Source organism: Parasteatoda tepidariorum, chromosome 10 (assembly GCF_043381705.1).
Source record: "Parasteatoda tepidariorum isolate YZ-2023 chromosome 10, CAS_Ptep_4.0, whole genome shotgun sequence".
Lineage (NCBI taxonomy): Eukaryota > Metazoa > Arthropoda > Arachnida > Araneae > Theridiidae > Parasteatoda > Parasteatoda tepidariorum.
The window spans coordinates 62,713,317-62,731,735 of record NC_092213.1 but is presented as its reverse complement, the minus strand read 5'-3'; the positions used below and the strand labels follow the sequence as shown (position 1 = coordinate 62,731,735).

The 18,419-nt window shown below is 31.2% G+C and overlaps 1 protein-coding gene across 1 annotated transcript in view; it reads left to right on the top strand.

Annotated features, from left to right (window-relative positions):
• LOC107453034 (protein O-mannosyl-transferase Tmtc3) overlaps window positions 1-18,419 on the top strand; it is a 105,264-nt gene that overhangs the window by 64,844 nt on the left and 22,001 nt on the right. The window contains exons 14-18 of the mRNA XM_016069693.3: window positions 6,165-6,247; window positions 6,327-6,399; window positions 7,502-7,588; window positions 9,006-9,079; window positions 11,688-11,808. Of these exons, the coding sequence (XP_015925179.1) occupies window positions 6,165-6,247; window positions 6,327-6,399; window positions 7,502-7,588; window positions 9,006-9,079; window positions 11,688-11,808 (438 nt within the window). The remainder of the gene's footprint in view (window positions 1-6,164; window positions 6,248-6,326; window positions 6,400-7,501; window positions 7,589-9,005; window positions 9,080-11,687; window positions 11,809-18,419) is intronic.

Genomic DNA, 18,419 nt, shown 5'->3' with positions numbered 1-18,419 from the left:
TGCAAAAAAGCAATATGATTGAATTATTGGTAATTAGAAATTTAGATATTTTAATTTATTTCTGATATTGGACTTGGAATATTAGTTTTATGGATCTGAAACTACAACTGGAAATAAAAGTGTTTATAAAGGTTTTCTAATCATCAATGTAAATACGGAAACTAAATTACAATTATAGGAATACCTCACAAGAAATGCAGAATTTCCTTATTAGATATTTAAAGCAAGCTGAAGAGAAAAGTTTTTCGAAAAAAAAGCTAATATTAATATTTCTGGAGTATGTAAGCTATCCAATGAAAAATCGATTGGCAATTTAAGCTGGCGTCATCGATCAAAATTCTATATCACAGCAGGTGCTGAAACAGTTGACTTAGAAATTTTCTTCCATCAATGCCCATATTTCATCATTTGAGGAATTTGCGAAACGGTAATTACCTATTCCATTTATAGTTTGCCAATAACCCGATTCCAAAAAAGGAATATTGCGATCCATCAAGTCTTTCGCTCAAAGCAAGATTTGTTTTGCCAAAGAGGACGTTAGGAATTTTGGAAGAAGTAAAAATGCGACGTCCGATAAAACTTCTGAAGTTAAACATAACTCCCCTTTATATTCTGAAAACATTATTTGAGGGTAAAGAGAAGAAGAAAAAAATCACTATTTCGAATTACAGCTTGAAGCAGACCTCCCCAGCTGCTTTTTTCTTGTCTATGAAACTGATTAAATTGCAGTAATCAATGAAAAAAGGCAGATCATTTCTAACTTAATCATTCTTAAAATTATCACGCGTTAATGAATAATATCCAACTCTTTTAAATCAGATTTCGGCTGTGACCTCAAGCGGTGGTTGTAGGGTTCTGTTAAAAGAAATGGTAATGAAATTATGATATGTTTTGTCAGTTGAGTGAAATATATTTTGACTACAGTGATGTGATTTTTCGAAAATTTTACTTAGTGTGGACAAAATTTTTTTTAAATTCGTAATAAATGTTTCGTGACGGTGTTAGAAATTTAAAAGGTTTTAACTTCTCTTTTATTTTAGGAATTATGTTGATCAGTGTTAACGTTTAGGCATATTTCTTTTAATTTTCAAATATATTTTTAACAAATACAAATGTATTAATTTACAAACATACCTTCATAAATATACCCTTTAATTTTACAAATCAATTATAACACAATGTTTCTTTAGTCTATTCCCCACCACTTTTATATTTTTCTTTGTTGTATATATATAGATATATGATTCTTGCCATTTGTATGTATCCAACTGCGATTTATATTACCACCCCCCCCCCTGCTTTTGAGCTTAGGCTCACCATTTAAATTTTATTCACTGCGACGAATGAGTTAGGGCCCCTTCGGGGCCGACACTTAGGTAAAGACTTGACATAGGCATAGGCCATTTGTATGCTAGCAAAATTTCAATAAAAATATACATCGACTTATTGGGAATTTTGAATGTATATGCTCTCTAACTACTGTGGAATTTCCGTAGTTTAAAATTACTTTTCTATACTATACCTTTTCCTTGTGATAGGAAAGGTAATTTCAAATGATATTAATCGCCACTATACATAAAAACAGGAATGAAAAAAATTTAGATTAAAGGATGGCAATTGCATATTCGCTTGCAACATTCAAAACCAGATTTAGCCGTTCAATACCTTCTTCGAGGGAGGAAGACAAAATAATTATGCCATCTAAATATGGTAAAACTATACCCTCATTGATAAAAATTCGGAAAATGGTGTTAATGAATATTTGAAATACGGCGGGAGAGTTGCAGAGTACAAAGGGAACCTTAAGAAATTGATATTGATCTTCATGTGTCACAAATGAAGTGTATTTTCTACTATCTTTATTAACATCGATAGGTAGAAATCCGTTCTTAAGATCAATTGTACTGAAAATTTTCGAGCCTTGTAATCTATGTAAAATGTCTTCAACTAATGGGAAGGAAAATCTGTCTTTCACAATCAGTTTATTTAATTTTCTGTTATCTATACACACACGAGGAGATAAGTCTTTTTTCTCAACGATTACAACGGGGCTACATTGGTCTGAACTAAGCACCACTATCCCTTGCTTCAACCATTCAGCGGATTGAGCTTCGACAGTTTTTTTTTTTTTTTTTTTTTCAGAAAACGGCGATCTACGTGGCTGAAGAAATATCGGTTCCTGATCCTTAACTAAAATATTTATTTCCACATTTGTTGCCTTAAGTTTATTTGGCACATAATCTAAAACTATTTGTTGTAACTTATTTTTTAAATCATTAGAAACACTAGGATCTATGTTAATATCAATCTCATTAGATGTAGTAAGATCGATTTGTAAAATAGACAAATGGTTTACTTCAGTGTTTCCCAAAGTGTGGTACGCGTACCCCCAGGGGTACGGGAACAGTTTAGTGGGGTTACGAGTTTTTATACGAAATATCTTGCAACAAACGAGAATTTCAAAAACTTTTCTTTAAAAACAAAGCTAGCCATGGAAATTTACGATTACGTATTTTTCTATTGGCTATTTTTTGCAGAGTTAACATTCACTAATTAGTGGTGTCAACAGCCAGTTGTGATTTTTAAATGGCAATTCGGGCAAATTTTTTATAGTAAGAAATACATTCATTTTTTTATTAGTGGTACACAGCATTACGAAAAATTTAGAAATGGTACACAAAACTCATAAGTTTGGGAAACACTGGTTTACTTCATCAAAACACTGATTGAACACTATTGTGATATCCTTTTCATTGATAAGTGTTTCACCCTGCGTTAAAACATTAACCCTTTCGCGCCGACTGTCACAAATACGTGCAAGCATATAACCGTATCAATCAGGGCAAAAAGATAAAACTGGTAATCAAAGTAGTTTTTTGGTAGTTTATTTGTGGGCGGGGTTATAATTGTTTGATTTCTTTAATTCACCATTACTTAGTTTAAAATAAAACTATTTAGTTATACTTTGAAGTAACAATGATTATATATATGATTAAACTAGCAATAACTAAAGTAAAAGCAAAGTAAGTCTATCAAATTAGCAATGTCTGCATTTAAGTTACCGTTTTTTATTTATTTATATTCAGATGCTAAATTGAAAAAAATTATTAAGGGGCCCAGAGACTCTGTATACAAACTGCTTATATTTTTTAATTTTACTGTAATTTCACGATGAATGGGATATGGGTCTTCTGCGCGGCCCAGGTGCCCAGCTTTTGTTAAATAAAGTAAGTAAGGGGACCAAGTAAGGCAGTTTGAGACATCATGTTAATTAGGGGTCAGTTAAGTGTATACTTACTTGTCCATGAGCCATAGCACCAACAACTATAACAATAGGTTCATCTGGAGGAACTAGATCACGAGGGTGAACAATTTTCTCTGAGGAAAAAGATTCTGATTTTGTACGATGCTTTTATGAATCACCCGTCCCCAAGGGGTTAAGGCTTATAATAGCATCACATCATTTTCTACAATACACATTTCAGCAGAACATTGGAAATCATCAATTTCAATATTTTCTTTGAAATTACCTAACAGAGTAACTATTGATTTACCAAATCCGTTTAGAGTAGAATTGACTGGAAATAGTTCTTTGGAATTTAATTTTTTAATACAGATTTTCTGATTAAAGTGGCTTGACGTCCAGTATCAATCAAAGTTTTCACAGTTAAGTTATCAATTATTACCATTTTATATAGTTTTGTTTTTACACTAACATTTAAAGTAGAAACTTTTGTTTTTGTATTTCATTTTGGACATTTAGAAGCTTTGCTTAAACGCTTCACATTTAAAACACTTTAAGCCCTTATCTTTATGTGTGCAATATTTTTAAATATGATTTCTTAAACCACAATTGTAACAAACCTTATTATTAAAAGTTTCAGCAACTGCATTATATCTTATTTTTTTCATTATTATATTCATATTTATTTTTATTCAAATTTGTAACCATTTTTTTTACATTAAACTTATCGTATTCTATTTTTATTCTATCATAAAAATTATATTTACTATCAAAGTCATGTTTTGTTTTGATTTTATCGAAAGTACTTTTACTCTTTGCAGAATCACTTTTTATTATTTCATAAACTTAAAGTTTTTCTTTAAATTCAGACAAAATTTTGAAGCCGTACAAAACAGTTTTGTTTTCCTGTTTATCGTTAATAACCTTAATTACATAACGCATAAAAGCAGCAGCATCTATTTTTCCAAAATTACATAACTCTTTCATCTTTAAATAATATCTTGAGCGGATTCAGCATCCGTCATTTTACGTTTACTCAAAAGATCACGAAGAAAAAATTCATCAATCAAAGATTCTTTTAATTTTTGCCATGAATTTATTTCTGGTACATTTCTGACAAATGAAGAGGCGTTACAACCAAGAGATCTTTTCGCTAAAAGGAAATTTTGTAAATCAGATAAATTAAATAATATTTTGAAAATATTTGATCCAATAAACAATATTTTCCTGCGATTCTGCATTGAACTTTGAAATAGTACTTTCGATATCAGAATAATTAATAGCAGCAGTTTGAAATTCATAATTTCTGCAAGAATTATTTTTATCACTTATACAAGAATCAAGATTTTTATTTTCAATATTACACTTCGTTGAAAAATCACTTTCATTCTTTTTATTTATCATATTCTGATTAATTTCGTTTTCTCCTTTGTGATTTATTTCTTCTTTTGACTCAGAGCTAGATGCGTTGTCGTCGTTCTCAAGTTCTGCGAGTTGGTTTAAATCCATTAACAAGGTCAAAATATTCTTAGCTACTTCTGTTTTATTACCTTCTAATGAAACATTGATCATGTTAGAAACATATATAATTTCGTTAAGTGTGATTTTTTTCCCAATATCTTTTAACTTATTTTTAAATTCTTTGCTTTCAAATGAGAAATCAAAACCATTAACATTTCTTAGTCGTTTTTGATTAGAACTATCACCTTTTGCATCAAATATGAATTTATGCAGAAGTTTTACTTTATCTGTTTTGTAATTCCACAATACAATGCTTAGTTCTTTAACACTTACTCAGGTGTAATGAAAATGGAAATAATAGAGAAAATACATGCAACTATTTACATATTTAAAAAATAGAGATTGCCAAAAAACTGTCTGCGACAAAGAAAATGTTATGTAAGGGATAGATGGATCGGCAACTACCTTCTCTGTGACTCTGTTATAGTTGATGACCCAGTCGTCCTGGTAATACCACTCGTTTCTGAGTTGTTCTTTCCGTTTGCTGTGGTCATTAGATTACTCTCACTTTTTGGTACTTTTTTTGTAGACCACTGGTAGCCCTGGATGCGTTTGCTCTTAATTAGTTAACAGGGTGCGTGGCCAAATTATTCTACAAAAAATAAGCACTTTTCAAGAACTCAAAAAATATTTTTAAGCACTTTTAAAAAAATATCATATTTAGGCAGAGTTAGAAAGTTTTGACAATTGACGGCTTTATCTTGCTTTAACGATCATGTCAAAAAAAAGAATTAAAAATTTAAAAAAACATAATGGCATTGTTTTTGACAACTGTCAAAAATCATGAAATTTTGAATCATGTGAAACGAATGGCGCTATTGACTGACAATAGGCCGAAATAGATTGGGATTAAATTAATTGAGAAAACATTGAATAGAACAATGAAAACAGTGTCTTTTTGCGCAATTCGTAGCGAAAATCAACATGGTTAAGGAAAAATATTTTCTAATAGGGAAAATTAAGCACTTTTTAAAAACACCCAATGAAAAAAGGGCTTTTAAAAAACGAAAGGCCTTAAGGGCTTTTAAAAAGCGAAAATAAGCTCCTTTAAGCACTTTTTAAAAACGCTGCGCACCCTGGTACTACGAGAAAACGTTGAATAGAACACTGAAAACAGAGTCTTTTTGCATAATTCGTAGCGAAAATCAACATGGTAAAGGAAAAATCTCATTTTCAAAAAGGGAAAATTAAGCACTTTTTGAAAAAAACCGAATGAAAAAAGCACATTTAATGGCTTTTAAAAAGCGAAAATAAGCACCTTTAAGCACTTTTTAAAAACGCTACGCACCCTGGTATTTATTACTACCTTCAGTTTTAAAGAAATCGTATTTAACGAAACTCACTGTGTCTTGAGAGACTATCCAATACTTAAGTTTGACCCATTCATATTTCGTTTCAGCTTTATCAAGAAGCTATTCGTATGAGATCAGATTACATAGAAGCTTATATCAATCGAGGTGACATTTTAATTCGCATGAATAGGTAAATATTTTGTTAATTTTTTTTAAAAATGTTTCGTTTTGGAATATTAGAGAGTTAAACTTTTGTTTTCTCTTTACAGAACTCAAGAGGCACAAAATGTGTATGAAAAAGCCCTACACCTTGATGAAGACAATGCCGACATTCACTATAATGTAAGTAATACTTATAAATATGGTAACAAATAAAATAACAGAGAAACTTAAAAATAATGAAACGCAATATACTAGCTCCACATCTATAGAAACAGACTTTCTGTTGTGGGCTGTCATCGTAGAAAGGGCCAAATATATAATACTAAAAGAAAGATTGTTTACATACAGTTAGTATAGAAGTGTTTCCGTAGTTTTGTACAGCTCCTGTATTTTTAGGTGTCCGACTACTTTTGACCAGATATTCTGATGGATACGAATGTCTGTTGCTGAGTCCTTCTCTTTGCTTACAAATTAAAAAAAGTACCTCTTTTTTATTTCTTTGATCAAAGTGCACAAGAAAATACAAGAGTTTTAGGGTTAAATGTGTTAATGAGAAACAAAGTACTTATTCTAATATGCTTTCTGTTGTTTCCAATTATAACTGAAATAATTGATTAAGCATCTATTAACCTTATATTAAATCTGCGTCACGTTGATTCTCCAAGAGGGTGTTTTACTTAAAAACGATTTTTTATTGTTTTTCTAGATAAATCTGTTGACGATCTTTAAAAGTATGTGAGAGTATAAAAACTAGTTTTCTATGTAGAGCAATCTTTCCATTCCCTCACTTTCAGTTTTTTTTTTAATTGATTTTTCACTTAGTCGATGAATTTGGAGCACCTAGTACTAGAGCAAATATTTTAATATTAGTTGGAGAACTCTTTCAGGAAATATGATATAAGTTTTATTTTTAGAACCAAACTACACTTCTCATTTTGAGTTTAACTGCATTCGCACTCACCATGATAATATTGTTTTGCATGAAATACTTCTTACATTATTCTTGTATTACCCAGAGACTAATACAGTGCTAACAGAGTTCCTAATCCAAACGGTTATCTACTCCTTCCTCTAAATTTAAAAAATAATCAGAGTTGGGAGGCGGGAATTAGCAAGGATAATGTACTTTTATTTTAATAATTTAGATTTAAAAGAATTTTGTATACCACTGTTCTGTTTTAGTTCGCAACTATTGTAAAGAGTAATTCGCAACAGCTTAAAATAGTTTGGAATCTCTGGTATTAACTTCTGTGAAACTTATTTTCAGTCTTCTTTGTTTTAGTTAGGAGTGGTGCTTTTAGAACAAAGGAAAACAGACATGGCTCTTTTATCGTTCAATAAGGCTTTAAAAATCAACCCCAGGCATGAGGTAAGAATAACTAACAAAATATTTATTGTCAAAAGAGATTAATGTCATATCCTCAGATTTAAGTCTAGTTTCCTTTCACATTTGCTTCTTAGCATTGCTTTTCAAGAAAACCACGGTTTCGATAGATAACTTTAAATCCGTTGCGTCTATACTTCGTGACACGGGACAAAAGTACATTTATTTGAATAATAACTTTGTTATAAATTTTTTAACAACTAAGAGGCTCCGCTCACCAAAACTTGTGATTGCTTCATATTCACCATTCTTCTTTTATTAAAAACCGATATTTTCCAAAAAAAACGAAGAAAATTTGGTTAATAAATGTATATAATTGCTAAAATTTTATGTAAGAACAATATGCTAATTGTAAGAAAATGAACGATTACCTGAATACTAGAAAAAAATTTAAACTTAGGAATGCAGATTGTTCGACTCAATAAGAAGGTTCAAATAAGAAGCTATTTTCTCGTAAACGAGTCTTATATCCTTATAACTACTCAAAGAGGAAACGGTTTTGTCTTTTGTGAATTAAGTTTTTCATATTTTTAAGAATTTCAATATGTATATTAAGATTTATATCTAAGAATATCTAATCGCTCTCTCTTCTTGTTTTTTTACTTTTGACATTAACTCAAGCAGGAACTTATAAAATAAAGGTGTCGAGCGAAATCAAATCTTTTTGCAACAAAAGATTGATACTTTATAGTTTAAAGCAAAAAAGTGAAAAAAAAGCTTCTCGAAATTGCACTTAAAATTGCAATAACTCAGAGCTAAATTCCTCATAGCTGCCAACCCAGGAGCTCAATTTATAACACTGGTAGCGAAGTAACAATTCAATAATAATTTTTTTTTCAATTGCAAGCATCACATCTAGCTTATCAGGGTTTTTATATACAGCTTTGATATATTCTTAAAGATAAAACTATTTTAAATAATAAGTCTTAAATAATAAAATATGAGGCTGAAACCATACTAAACATGCCTCTGTAATGGGAAACAGAAAATTATTCTAAGAAGATAGGTTTATTAAATTTAAGTTATATTCAAATAAAGTAAATTTATTAAAGGTGAGTTAGTTAATATAAGTAAAATTCCTTGTTTGTTGTTTGAGTTTTTAGAGTTTGTAAAAGAAGTGGTAATACATTTTTCAAGATGCTGATAAAAAATGTATAGGTCTTAATTTCATTGTAATTTTAGAAATTTAGATTGGCAGTTTTTACATCTAAATTTATTTTTCTAACTTTTTCAATATCTGTTGTTTGTTGCAAAGTTGTTAAATTATTCCGATTACTTAAACGGTTTCTACCAATTCTCATTTTTTTTCTTAATGGAATTCCGTAATTGCATTCCCTAATAAAATTTTTCGTAACTGTACTATAGTTTTATAAAATGAATACATTTTTGGTTATGTTTATAGCAAGCATTACTAAATTCGGCCATTTTGATACAAGAGACTGGAGGTCCTAACATGAGAAAAACAGCATATCACAGGTAAGGAGATGTAACTTATTTTGTTGGGTAACCACGGGCCCTAAAAGTTTAATAGTGTCATTAAATCCAGTATACTTTTTTTAAGAAACCACTTTAAATTTATAACAAGACGGAATTTTCTTACTTTTTTAACCCTTTGCACTCGAGAGGTGACTGTCAGTCACCAATGTCAACTGTATTACTTTAATTGTGAAATTTTTTTCAACTTAATGTTTAGTTACCACTTCATTCATTGATCTCCGGATATAATACGGTAAGTTTGTAAAAAATCTTTCATAACGTTAGTGGTGGCGTCCATTTTTTTTATAACTGATGAAAGAACTTCGAGTGCAAAGGGTTAATATAACAAGTATTATCTCCTGTTAGTTAACACTTTTTGAAACTTTCAAGGCCCGCGAGAGCTCATTTGTTTGATATCCTCAACGAATTAGTAAAAATCTAACTTTCTGGTAATGAAATTCAGAAAAAGGTATATCAATGGGACCAGGTTTCGTTGCCGTCCTGATATCCCTAATTTTCCTGATGGAAAATTATTTGGTCCGATTTTTAGCTTTCTGTTCTCTACCGATTCATGTGTGTAATATACCTGACCTACGAATGCAAATGCGCACTGTAAAATGATTGCTTAGAATAATCAAAAGATTTGAATTTCCAATCCAATACCTTTTTATTTAAATTAATAATGCCTTTGGAAATCGCGAATTCAAATTAACTATCTTAGGAAGGATCGCGAACTTTGGATGTCCACTATTTATATATGCATCGATCAGGCTTATAAACTTACACCAGACACATCATAGTTTCAGATTTTTTGATTCAGATTCAATCAAAGATAAAGGCAATGGTACAAAATATCACGTAACTTTAAAATTGGATTTTTGTGTTTATAATGAAATATTCTAATATTTTAGATCACATAAAATTTTATTCTAACATTTTGCTTTTTTGCAAAAACGTCATGCTTCGTATCAATGTTTTTAATGTTTGAAAATTCTGTGATTTGTAGATTTTACTCGTTAGCATTGAAATTTAAAAAGTAAGAAATAAATAAGGTAAGGGAAATAAATAAAAATGTTGTCGAATTTGAATCAGAGAACCACAATTAAACTTCATTTTCTTTTCGTAAATTGATAAATAGTATCAATTAGCGAAACAAATAAATCGTATTATTTTTCACCGAAAAACCTCAATGATACTACCTGCTCCGGATTCTGCAGAAGATTTTTTAAAGTGATAGAGAATCGGAAAGTACTCCTGAAGCATTAGGGCTATTTTTGCCAATTTTTTTAAATTCTCATCGCTTTGTAGAAAAAACTAGGTGTTAAATTTTGAATTTGAAATGTGTAATGGTGACAATAATTTTAAATCAGTTTTAGTAAGTACAAAGATTTAAACATCGAAACATAAGTTTTGTTCCATTAGTGAAATCTTGCCCACATATGAAATGCATACCTGCCAACTTTTATTCATTTGGCGTAAAATTTGATTTCTATATTTAAAGTGGTTGTAAAATGTATGTTTTCTATATATTCCTTGCATTTATAAGCTTAATTTATTGTCTTTTTGACCACCATTATTTTTTAAAAAATTACGCATATAAACTAGTATGTTATAGTACTGTGTTAGTCCTCCTAATGCCATTAGTACCAGTCGCCCTAGGGCACAATATCAGATTAAGAGGTCAGGTGCCCGCTAACGCGGGCAGGCACCTTAACAAACCCAGATCGTCGTCGTCTGTGTTAGTCCACATAAACTTATTTAAAATACAGAGTATGTTTCTGCCTAAAATTGTAATTCAGATTCCATTTTACTACCACTGAGGAAATTCATCCTCGAAAGGATTAAAAGTTAACAGGCATAGAAATGTAAGCTATAATCTTTAAAATTTATATTATTTTGTGTCATTTAAAAAATACAGTTTCATTTTTCAATAACAATGAAATTGGAAGCACAAGTATTTCAATATTAGGATTTATTTTACAGAAACGAGATAATTATAATTTATTATTGGTATAAATATTTATATTTAGATCTGAAATCAAAGCAACAGTGCTTAACATATCTTAAGTGGTAGGTAACAGAAAGAAATATTTAATTAGGTATAGTAAATATATAATTATTACGTATTATTTCCACTTACATAACTGCTAACTCTTCCGGCTTTCGTGTAAGATTTTATTTTCCTATTTAAAGTGGCAGCGAAACTCATGTTATTCCATTAAACTTTTTGAATTATAATTATAAGTATAAATGAGTTTGACCACCACTATATATAAACAATTACAACAAATATATAAAAGCATAATAGTGAATACTACAGTGTAATTCAACCCAGTCAAAACGTAAGTGTATTTTTATTAGAAAAATTATTTATCGGTAATTGTTTAATTACCACTTGGAAAATCTATTCCCAGAAAGAATGAATGTTGGCAATTGACTTATATAGAGCCTGATATTAACGAGTTAGATTGGATTTTTGAAACTCAGTACTATCCAAACTAAGCATTTCTTTTTTTAAAATGCGTTTAAAACATTTTCTTTTTTAGTTAAATTTTATATTCTTTTTTACGTCTTTTATGTTTTACATGATAAAAATTTTCTTTTTCAGATTGAAGGCTCTTTTGAAAACGAAAGAAGTGAATGAACGAGTTTATTTTCATTTAGGAATGTTAGCAATGGATGATAAAAATTTTACTCTTGCTGAAAAATGGTTTCGCCGTGCTGTCGAGGTAAAAAAAAATAATACAAAACTGTAACTAACCGTAGGAAGAAAATAAACTGTTATAGAACCTTTTCAAACTTAATTTCGGTAACAGTAATAGAACTACGGCAATCACGAATTAATAAAAGTTTAAACACATATTTGCTTGCAAAAAATTTACGCGTAAATATAAACAGAGATGCCAACTACTTCACATTCGTATTAATATTTTAAAAAAAAACTGTAGAAAACTACGAACTAAAAAATTGATTTTTGGTTATTTTTGTTAGCTTTTTATAAGGTTCACCACAGCTTAATTGTCTTTACATGGGAACTACCCTGTCAGAGCGGTCTCGCTGTTCCGCCAAACACTATATAGGGTTAAAATAGCTGGTTCGAATCTCTCCGTAACCCTAAATGTATCCTAGTGATATCCTTCTCTAACCTGTACTTTGACATAGTTGTATAAGTCGTATTTTGTAATAAGCACGCAAGTATAGGGTTAAAATAGCTGGTTCGAATCTCACCGTAACCCTAAATGTATCCTAGTGATATCCTTCTCTAACTTGTACTATCGGTTTGACATAGTTGTATAAGCCTTTATATGTATGCAGCTCCGGACACGCCAAAATCATTAAAAAAGCGGTAAAGAGCTACAAAGTAAATTTTGCAAGTATTTGACTATTTTTGCTTGCTTTTTAAATGGTACAGCATAACATTACTCTTAATGAGTGGTGAATTATATAAGCTTACGAATTATTTAGAAATAATGGTGGATAAAAATTTACTAAATTGAATTTATTGAACCAAGAATCGCAATTGATAAACTACCACTCTAAAATATATATTTGCTGTCCGGAGCAATTTGGCATCTCTGTGTATATGTAACATTAAATTCATCGTTAAAAAAATTGAAATTCCTTCCTGCGCTTTCACGATATTGATATTTCTATCGCTATTAAAATTTTCTTAAAACAAAGGAGACCTTGTATGTTTTTTTCAACTTTAAAATTTAATCGCTTTTTTCATGTGGATAAAAACTTCTTCAGAAAGAGATGTTTTAAAACAGAAACACGTACACGTGCGCTCGAGTTGTTGGGCGAATGAATAAATGCTCTTTTTGCTTCCCTAAGTAAATCGGAAATAAGAAAAAAAGTTTCTGTCTTCTTTTCTTGAGCTAAAGGTTATTTATCTTCACTCCTTATTTTACTTGATTTTTTGTTTTCGGCCTCTTCGCCTTCTGCGTTGCTGTTTAGTTGCGATGAAGAAGTTTCAAATGGACAACGAATGTTACTTTCGGAAAACACAACCAGGTTCTGCTTCTATCGAAATTTAAAATAATGGCTATTTGGCTGGAGAACACGGACGATGTGATGATTTTTTTTGTAGATAAAACAATCCTATCCTGCTTTACTTTGGTTGTAGTAAACGTTCATTCGCAAAACGTGATGCCCATTTTTCAACTATCTCTATGGGATGAATATTTGTTTCTTCTAGTTATAACTCAATAAAAGCTGTAGAAATATAATTTGAGTAAAAACACATTTTTTTCATTTCATACTAGACATTGATAAATGGCTTAAAAAAAAAAGAATAAATACTACATTCAAAACAAATAGCTATTTTTAAACAATTAATATTCATTAAATTGCATCAATCATAAGAAGACATCAATATCCATCATAACATAAATATTTTATTTCAATTTTGAATAACGTATATTTAACATTTGTAATTTAAATATCTTTAGACTGGAAAATATCCTCTTAATTTAGGCTTATGTACTACTTTTTCATGGATATGGAAATGACATAGCTTGCTCCTCGAGGAAACGAAATGGCATTTTACCCATTCACCAAGAATACATAAAGAACATTGGCATGTAGGTCGTTAAAAAATGGCTGCAAAAGTATGTAAATAGTTAGATGGAATAGATAACTCGCTGTTAGTAATATTATTTCATTTCCAACTTATTTTTGGGAAGAATAAGTTAGAAATTGTCATCTATGACAATGAGGTTTTATTGAGTCATAAAAAACATATTTTACACTTGGTTGGTTGGTGTCGTATCCTCTATTGAATCATATTTCATGGTGTGCTTGAATAGTTTTTGTTATTTCTATGGCACTAAAAGAATACAAATCCTCTTCTGTGGGGTAGTTTAAGAGGTGAAGGCCTGCAGCGACTGCAGGGCAGTTAAAAACATGATATGGTGTCAGTTCCACATTAAGACAGTTGCCACAGTTTTGATATTTTCTAGTCTTATCTGTAGAAATTTTCATGTTTTTATGATGTTTTGTTCTTAGTCTGAGGAGAGTAGTGGCTGTCTTCCTATCGATGTCAAGATTAGTTATTTGATCGTTTTACACTTGAAATCTCTTATAGACGTAACGTTCTTAACACGTTGAGCACCACGTCAGCCATCGGTGGCTGACACTGGACTTTCCATTTAGGCCGCGTTAACCACCGGTGGCTGACACTGAAATTACATTTAGGCCGCTTCAACCACCGGTGGCTAACCCTGAAATTACATTTAGGCTGCGTCAACCACCGGTGCCTGACACTGAAATTGCATTTCTGCCACCGCAATTTCAAAAATTTTTAGGAGAATTAATTAATTTAAATTATTTAAATAAATTTTTATCTTTGAATCTTATCTGCAGAATTACTTAATAGATTTTTGAGTATATTATAGATTGATGTAATTTAAAAAAATAATGGCTATAATACAACAATGGAAACTATTATCGGTGTCAGAAGATATGAAAGAGTAACAGAGATGCTAACTGTTGCTCTGTTAGCATAAGATATTGGGAAGTGGCAAAGAATAGAAAATAAAAAAAATGCACAAATTGTTTTATTTCGCCAATACTTTTTTAATTGCTCACCCTGAAAAATTACGAACTAAACTCTCAAGTTATGTGAGTTCTTGAAAAATTTAAATGTAATGGTGGGCAACATTGCTTTAAATCAAATTTACAAACCAAAAATTCAACATAATTTTTTTTACCACAAGTAAAATTGTTTCCATAAAGTGGAACAAGTTGGCATCTCTGACAGCAGTCACAGAATCAAACAAGTAAAGGGGATTATAAGGAGATTTGGCCACGAAATCTGTTGTAGCGATGGCCAATTTTTGCCAGACTACAGCGCTACCTATAATTATTTTCATTATTGAAACACTGGATGGCAACTTCTTTAGTTTTTCTTCTCTGGTGTGTAGTACGAAAAGTTATGTATATAGTTTTTCTCCGTGTTTTTAATACGTCAATTTTTATTTATTTAGAAGTAAATGAGAGAGGAAGTAAGCTATTTTATCCTTACCCTTCATTGGAGACAACCGGATTCCACCGTTTTGGAAACCGGATCCAAATATATGGTTTCTGCAGTTGGAAGCACAATTCCGAAACGCTTCAATAACTGTTGATCAAACAAAATATGATTATGTCCTAAGCACCATCGAAGCCGAAATATTATCACAAGTGTCGGATATAATGACGAATTCACCTCAATACGGACAATACACTGCAATTAAAGACTGGCCAATCGCTTTGTTCGTAGATACGGAAACTCAAAGGCTGTTAACCGCAGTCGAATTGGGTAATAAAAAACTTCCTCAGCTATTATGTGAAATGAAAAATTTGGAGACTGATAAAGTAACTGAACCGTTTCTTAGAACACTTTGGCTAAGGACAAGGATTGCCCTTAGAAATAAGAAGCATTTTATCAATCAGTAAAGATGATTTAATAAAATTGGCGACAATGGCCGATAAAATGTGGGAAATAAAATCAACACCGTTACAGAGCGCTGCTATTGTTTGTCAGAATAATAACAATGTCATAGTTAAACTACAGGAGAAAGTTTCTGAACTATCACTTCAAATCAACGAATTTAAAAAAGGCAGTACTATAATCAGCCACGATATAGATTCCGCTCTAGTGGTAATTATTGTAATAGACTCAGTAATTCAAACACAGTATATGTCATTATCATTCTAAGTTTGGCGACAAAGCTTTGCGATGCGATAAACCTTGCGATTAGCATAACAAGATCGAGCGTCAAACAAAGGGTGGAACTCTGTCGTCTTTTTATTCGGAACAAAAGAACCGCCACCCATTTTTTAATCGACACAGAAGTGGAGATTTCGATGATATCCACATTACCTCAAGAAAAAAAATATGTTGACAAACTAGAGCTGTTTGCTGCAAACGGAACCAAAATTAAAACTTATAGACGAAAGTTATTAATACTAGATTTGAGAGTGAGACGAGCATTTCATTGGCTTTTTGTTAGCAGATGTTTATAAACCATTAATAGGTATTGACTTTTTGTCTCATTTTCACCTTTTGGTTGACAGTAAAAATGGCAAATTGATGGCACAACATCCCTATCCTGTATTGGTATGCCTTGTTATCGTGTTGATAACCTAACATTAAATGCAGTACAAAATCAAAACGAAGATATTCTTTAACGATTTTCTGATCTATTACGATCAACATTTGTAAATAACAAAATTAAGAGTCGCAACATTGAGTCATAACAAAACTAAGAGTTACAATTTCATAGAATGGAGTTCTTGTTACCGCAAGAGCTAGAAGATTTTCACTAAAAAATTAAAAGCAACAAAAGAGGAATTTAACTTCATGTTGCAACAAGGTCGTTGTAAACCTTCAAAAAGTAGTTGGGTTAGCTCTCTACACCTCACCTTAAAGAAATCATGCGACTTGAATCCTGTGGAGATAATAGGGCCTTTAACAAAACCGCTATTCTTAACCATTTTTCACTGACTGGTTCTATTCTACACGGGAAAAGAAAATTTCGATAGACTTAGTTCGAGCGTATCAACAAATTCCAGAGCCCGATGCCGAAATTCCAAAACATCAATTATTATCCCTTTCGGGTTGTTTGAATTTCCTTTCATGATTTTTGGTTTACGTAACATAGCTTAAACCTTTCAACGATTCATGAATATGGTCTTATCAGGGTTAGAGTTTGCATTCTGCTATGTAGACAAATTGATTGCCTCCTCAAATGACAAAACGCACCGGCGAACACTAAAAGATAGTTTTTAAAAGATTAAATGTGATTACGGCTTATGCATCAATAATGAAAAATGTGTTTTTAGATCATCAGAAATTATTTGAGATACTAAGTGCACTTGAGCCTACATCGACCCCTAGTCTTCGCAAGATTTTAGGAATAATTAATTTTTATCACTGCTTCTTTCCAAATTGCGCTAAGCTGCAACAACTATTAACATCATTACCTAATGGGAGTAGCAAAAACTGCAAAATACCTTTAATTGTGAATGCATTTAGAAACCTTAAAAACGCCCTTTGTAATGCTACTATGCTATTTCACCCATTAGTAACGCTGCTGTATCCTTCAGATGTGACGCTTTTGTTACTGCAATAGGGAGAAATACTTCCATCCAACTTCTTTTCAGTATATGATCGGGAACTTTTGTCTATTAACACTGCAATGAAGCATTCAAGTACATTTTAGAAGGAAGAACTTTCATAATTTATAGGGTCCACAAATTTATCACTTTTGCTTTCCAGATAAATTTAGAGAAAGCCTCCCCTAGACAAGCAAGACAACCGAATTATATTGCTTGATAATATTCAATCCAACCCAATATCCAATTTTCGACAAATATTCAATATATTGCAGGAGAGGAAAATGTTGTAATAGGCGCTGTTTTTAGAATCTTCATAATTTCGATGATTGATGATCCAAACATACCAGAATTTCAAAATTATGAACCATATTGAAAAATAACCCAAGACTAAAGATGGTTAAAATTCCCATTCCAGACACCGGGGAATCTATTTATTGTGATGTGCTACCAACAGTAACCGCCCATACATTCCTTCAAAATTTAGTCGACAAATATATTCATCTATCCATTACCTATCACACCCAGGGATTAGATGCACTAGGAAACTCAACACGAAAAGATTCATATGGCCGAATATCAATAACGACTTCCAGCTGTTGTCGAAAGCGTGTTTATCATGTCAACAATCTAAAATACATAAACATATACAGTCAGCACTAGGAGAATTCGAAATTCCTCAATATAGATTCAAGCACTTAAACATCGATGTAATTAGATATCTTTTAACTATCATTGAGTCGCTATACACGAAGGATTGAAGCTGTTCCATTCGAAGATAAATCTGCAGAATCAATACCCAAGGCTTTTTATTTCCAACTAGTTTTCAAGTTTGGAATTCCAACTCGCATAACTTCCGACCAAAGTCGAAAATTTTTTAAAGCCAGCTATTTCGCGCGAAGTAAAAATATTTAGGATTTCTTACCAACACTATAACAGCCTATCATTCCCAAGCAAATGGATTGATCAAGAGACAACACAGAACAAAGAGAAGGACTCAGATGCCGTCTTCAAATCAGACGAACTCTTCCGAATTTTACGGAAGATTTTATTTTCATATTTAAAGTGGTAGTAAATATAAACTATTTTTTCTTTTATGAACTTAATTTTTAGATGATTTTGATCACCACTATTCTTACAAAAATTAAGCACATATATTAGTATGCGTTACTATCATGGTTTTTTCAAATGCAACGTATTTGTTTGCTTAAAATTGAAGTTTTAATTCCATTTTAATACC